Below are 5,710 nucleotides of genomic sequence, written 5' to 3' on the forward strand. Positions count from 1 at the left end.
GCGTTTCATGACTCAGCGGTTGCGAGCGGTGGGAAATCCTCACGTGCTGATGTAATTTGCTGAGTCAGGGCCCAAGGCTTGGCATGAACATCCTGTCGCCGTCATTCCTGCGGCGCGGCGCGGCGCTTTGTCACGGCTTCCTAAACAAATTCAATGCTGCTGAGCCATCCCTGCGCTGGGCAAGCAATCCCCGACGGAGACCTGGGCTCAACCACCGCTGCCCTTTGGTTCTCCTTGACGTGACGGTTGTGATCCCAGTCAATGTCCAGCATTGCTCTGCAGGGTTTCTTTCATATTTCTTGCAGGGAACGGCTTTCTTGCCTGTAAGGGTTGGGTCATCCCAAATATTAAGGGAGAGGCCACCCCTGTCAGCTGCAGGGTGTTTTTATAGGAAAGGGCGAGTCTTGATAGCTTGGAAACACGCCTTTGCCACCAGGTTATAGAAGAACTCAATTAAATAAAGCTCACAGAGTAGAAATTTCACCTTCAAGAAAGGGAGTGACTTTCCCGGTAGCGCACAGCACCGATCCTTTCTGCAGGGTCCTCACACCACAACTGGTTTAGCAGCCACGTTTAGAACGGAATTAAGACAAACCTGTTGGTGCTTTGAACCGTCCCGTGGGTGGCTGTGGTGCAGCTGGAGCTTTGTTATTATCTGATTGCATCTGCTTTGTGTTCTGGTAGCAGTAGATTCTACGGGCAAGTGAGGATTTCTCCTTTCTTCCCTGCCCTTCCTTCACCCTCTCCCTTCGGTTGCCCGCAGATCTTGGATTTTGGCTTGGCCAGACACGCCGATGCCGAAATGACCGGCTACGTGGTGACGCGCTGGTACCGGGCCCCCGAAGTCATCTTGAACTGGATGCATTACAACCAGACAGGTGAGCTGGGTGCTCCTGTGGTCCAGTGGCCGGTGCTGAGCCCGGGATCCCGCTGTGGCGCCTGCCCCGCACCTCATGCGATCCTGCACGTGTTTTTCTCCTTTCTCATCGGTGTCCCCTGCAGCGGAGCGAGGCCCAGAGCTGCTGCACCACTCCCAGAGCTGCTGCCTGCGGGAAATGATGAAAGCGGAGATTTTAGCAGCATAGAAAGAACAGGGGAGGGTGGGAAATGGGAGTGAAATTTAAATCGGTGCCTGCTGCAGACTGAAGAAGCAGGTGACAGCCCCAGCAACCATTGCTTCCTAAAAACTGCTGTCCTTTTTTGCCTTTTTAATGTATGTTTTTTCCTCCTTTTTCTCTCTCAACAGTGGATATCTGGTCTATCGGCTGCATCATGGCAGAAATGCTGACTGGGAAAACGCTGTTTAAAGGAAAAGATTGTATCCTTTCAAGCTGAACTTTTTCCCTTGGGGGGAAATAATAATTCTTGGGATGTGTTAGAAAAGGCTTTTATGAGTGATGCTACTGAGAGGTGTTGGTCTGGTTTACCAGGGGGTTATCACAGTGACCAGAGGGTGTTTTTGATGAGGAAAACCAAAGAGTTGGGTTTGGATCATAACCTATTCATGGCTCCCATGGGCTGAGCTGTTGGGTGGTGTCCAGGGCTCACTGCAGGTCAGGGGATCCTTAACACAACCTCCCAGACCTGGACCAACTGACCCAGATCCTGAAGGTCACGGGGCACCCGGGAGAGGACTTTGTGGAGAAGCTGGAGGACAAGGCGGTAAGAGGTTCACTGGATTCGGGTCCCGCTGGCAGAGCCCACCCATCTCCCCTGTTCTCCACTTTGGCCCTTAATGCAGGAATATTTCTGCATTTAATGAATAAAAAAACAGTTCCTTGCAAACTGCTCCCTGCCAGATGATTTGCTGCTCTTTTGCCTTTGCTCATCTGAGCCCTGAGACCTCAGAGCTCCATTTCCCAGCCCTTGGCACTTGTGCAGTAAACGTCTGTGCTTCCCTTCCTCTTTCAGGCTAAGAATTACATCAAGTCCCTTCCTAAAATCCCCAAGAAGGATCTGTCTGTGCTTTTCCCCAAGGCCAATCCTCAGGGTAAGTCATCTCCAGCTTTTCTCATGATCTTTCACACCTGGAAAGGCAGACTTCTGACCACCACAGCTGCGATTTTTCTCTCTTCTCATAACTTCTTGCTGCTTCCTCCCTTTTTCAGGGCAAATATGTATGAATTGAAAGGAAAATTATTCTTTATTGGCACTAGAATAGCAATGTTCTGCTCTTCTTGGCCATTTACTTGATTTTCTGTATTTTTTATTTAATTTTAAAATGACACCGCCTGTAACATACAATATTTAAGGAAGAAACTCCTGCCTCTCGTATCAACAAGCCAGAAGGGAGCAGGTGCTGGATATTATGGGATATCTGGGTTGTGGGATGTAAATTATGGGATTAGGAGAGCTGCATACATCGGTTCCACTTGGTATGAGAGTTGGGATGGATTTTGGCTGATATTGGCTTCCCAAGCTCGTTGCTTGTAGCCAAGCAGGTGATATTACAATCAGTAGCATTTAGATAAACAAACCAGCTCTTTTTCCTTTAGTATTTCCCAGCCTCACATCTAAGGCATCACAGGTTTTGATAAAGTGCTAAGAGAGCCCCACGGCACACTCCAGCATATTTGTATTTATACTTATTTTAGAGTACAGCTTAGATCCTGTTTGTTGAACACCCGCATCTATTGATTCTTCACAGGCAGCTGAGATGTGCAATTTTCAGGGTAAAAAATTGATCTCTTACAAGGAGCTCTTTCCCCGAGTAGATTAGAGGTGAGAGCGAGCAGAACTCTTGTAAAGCTGAAAGGCAGAAAACGTTGAGCTGTTAAAACCAAGGGGGCACGGGGCTGCCAAACTGGTTGGTATCTGAGTTTCCTGCCTTCCTGTTTACCAGGCACATACAGATTTCTGTAGAGATTACTCATGTTAAGACTGTTCTGAGTTGTGGGGGTCAGAGTGAAAGCACATGATGAAAACTGCACAATATCTTGAAGTTACCGGCTCGCTCTCTATGGTCTTGCAGCCCCATCCATGCAGCAAGGCTTATTCAAGACTAATTTGATATTTATGCACAATTTACACCTCCACTGCTGTTAGCAGGAGTTCCCTGAGGCTGCTGTTGGGCAGCTTTTGCATCCCCACTGATGGGAGCTCCACGCTGACCTTGGCCAGGTTGAGGAAACTCTTTCATTCTGGGGTCTGGAGATGGAAACGCTGGTCCCATCGCTCACAAGGTTCACGTTCTGATCTCCATCGCACCTTGCTTAGCCCTGCTCTTGTCTCCCACAGCAGTGGACCTGCTTGACAAGATGTTGCAGCTGGATGTGGAAAAGCGCCTCACAGCGACGCAGGCGTTGGCTCACCCCTATTTCGACCAGTTCCGAGATGTGGAGGAGGAGACGGAGGCCCAGCAGTCCTACGATGACTCGCTGGAGCACGAAAAGCTCTCGATTGACGAGTGGAGAAGTAAGAAATTTATCTCCTCTGAAGTTCCTGTCTTTCCTGCCCCTCTCTGCTCCCTGTGCACGTGCTGAGTAAGGGCGTGAGTAAGCCGGTGCCTCAGCGGTTGTGCACATCTCCCTTGCCTTGCTTTTGCTTTTATGCATTCAACAAAGCTCCCTCCAGCTCTTCAGGCAAATTTCTTTTGCCTTTCTATTTTGCCTATCTCTTCCAGCTTTCACCTGCCATGTTCTCTCCACACCTATAACACTCAAACTTTCATTCCTATCCTGTAAACCCACACGTTCATGGTTTGTTTTCTCTTTTTTTCAAGAGCATATCTACAAGGAGATCTTGTCCTTCAGCCCCATTGCACGCAAGGACTCCAAGAAGCGGAGCGGGATGTCGTTGTAGCGACCGGGATTCACTGATGGGATTTAATCCGTGCTGCCGTGCTGGTGGCCATCGTTTGGCCTGAGGGACTTCTCTGTGTGCAGACATCAGGATGAGCCACGCCGTGGGCGTTGGACTTTGTTCTACTGAAGGGGGAGGCGCCCCAAACAGTTCTCAACACAAAAGATATAAATATATCCTCACTGAAACTTTAAGTGGGAGAATTCTACCTGGTATTTCCTCTTTTTTTCCACATTCGTCCGCTTGAGAGAGGGAGGAGCATTGCTCCCTTCTCGTTCGTCTTTCAAAGCACACAGGTTTTAGTGCATTAATTATGGATCAGGTAAAGAACAAGGTAAAATTGTCTGGGAAGTGCAAAATAATCAGAAATAGTGAAATGCAGCATGATGAGACCTTACCTAATCTAATCCTGAGTGCATCCCCTTTCCCTGAGCAGTCAAACAGCAGCAGCACAGTGAGGCGGTGGGATGGTGTCGGTGGGAATGCAGTGATCATGGGATGGGGCTGTGCTCAGAGCAGCTCCAAATTCTTGCTGTACAGAAAGAGGAACACAAGAATTCAACTCGGTGAGCATAACAAATAACTTCAGGTGTCTTAGTTTCTTGGTATCAGCTGAGCTCCTTCAGTCAGCGTCGCTATAAATTGCACCTAAAATAATCTGATTAAATAGATATCTCACAAATATATCTACGGGCTGGAAAATATCCCTGAGAAGAAGAGTTTCACGGATTCCCCTTGCTGCACTTTCATTGAGGTTTTTTGCATTTCTTATTTGTCTACGCAAATTTTAATTCATTCACTTATTTAGTGAGTAACTCTTGATACCTACAAGAAATCACCTTCTCTGGGACGCTCGGAGTCCCCTGTGTGATGGGGTGGGACTGCCCCGGCCCTGCTCTAACACGCTGTTTCTGTAGTAGATACAGAGCTTTCTCTGAGATTAAAAACAAACATCATAATCTCTATTTTTGCTCCGGGATGTGAAGAATAAATATTGGATGATGTGAGAAAATCCAGACAACTCGCCTGGATTTAATTGCTTTGGAAAGGTGTTCAGAGAGCATCATGATAAGAAGAATATGATACAGAAAGAGAAGCAGGTTGTTTTATAAACCCAGACCAACCAGGCTGTCACCTAAAGCCTCCCTCCAGGGAAAGTTTGTTCCACCTTTTGGTTCTCCAAAATGCTAAATAGTTCATTCAATTTTAAAAGTCTGGTTTGATCTATAAAGTAATTTGATGTACCGCGGGTATACTGATGTCATCTGAAGCCTGGCGTTTTTTGATGCGTACGCGTCGGTCCCAAGCCACCGCTCGAGCCCGTAGGTATTTTCTAAAAATGTTATTACCATTAGAACAGAGGAGAGATGAAAAACAATGATGAGAATAAAATAAGCAAATGGGATCTGCAAGTGGCTGTGGTGTTATTACAAGGTTCTTGCCTTGGCGTGTTTGGGTCTTGTGAGCATCTAAATACTTGGAGTAACCCAAGTGTAACATCCCCAGGGTAGGGAATGTGGAAGAGCAGGGTTTTGGGGTGTAAGGGGACTCCGAGGTAGTTTCAAAGTCTGAGGCTTTTGTTATGTAAATCCCTGGCTCTCTTTCTCATTCATCTTGATCATGTTGCAGACAATACCTCGCATTAGGCCTTTCCAAATACATCCCCTATGCCTTGTCTGGCTTATTCTAAAGCAAAACAACCACTAGGTGTTGACCACTGGTGTCTGAGGTGATGTCCAGGAGACTGGACAGTATTTATTTTTTGAGAATTTTCCTTTCCTCCTCTATACTTGGAATTTCTCATTGTCCATTTGCTAAAGGGTTAATTGCCAGAGTTTCTTAAGTATTAATGGGGTCTCTGAGGGCTTTTTCCTCCTCTCTGCAGTGCTGCAGAATAGATTATTTTTTT

At 47.0% G+C, this 5,710-nt stretch overlaps 1 protein-coding gene across 1 annotated transcript in view; it reads left to right on the top strand.

The window, feature by feature from the left end:
- The window catches only part of LOC104547036 (mitogen-activated protein kinase 13-like), a 10,524-nt gene extending 6,723 nt beyond the window's left edge, over window positions 1-3,801 (top strand). Inside the window, exons 7-12 of the mRNA XM_010192585.1 lie at window positions 764-878; window positions 1,247-1,318; window positions 1,583-1,662; window positions 1,912-1,990; window positions 3,238-3,414; window positions 3,722-3,801. Of these exons, the coding sequence (XP_010190887.1) occupies window positions 764-878; window positions 1,247-1,318; window positions 1,583-1,662; window positions 1,912-1,990; window positions 3,238-3,414; window positions 3,722-3,801 (603 nt within the window). The remainder of the gene's footprint in view (window positions 1-763; window positions 879-1,246; window positions 1,319-1,582; window positions 1,663-1,911; window positions 1,991-3,237; window positions 3,415-3,721) is intronic.
- Window positions 3,802-5,710: the final 1,909 nt, after the last annotated feature.

Source organism: Mesitornis unicolor, unplaced genomic scaffold, assembly GCF_000695765.1.
Source record: "Mesitornis unicolor isolate BGI_N332 unplaced genomic scaffold, ASM69576v1 scaffold40009, whole genome shotgun sequence".
NCBI lineage: Eukaryota > Metazoa > Chordata > Aves > Mesitornithiformes > Mesitornithidae > Mesitornis > Mesitornis unicolor.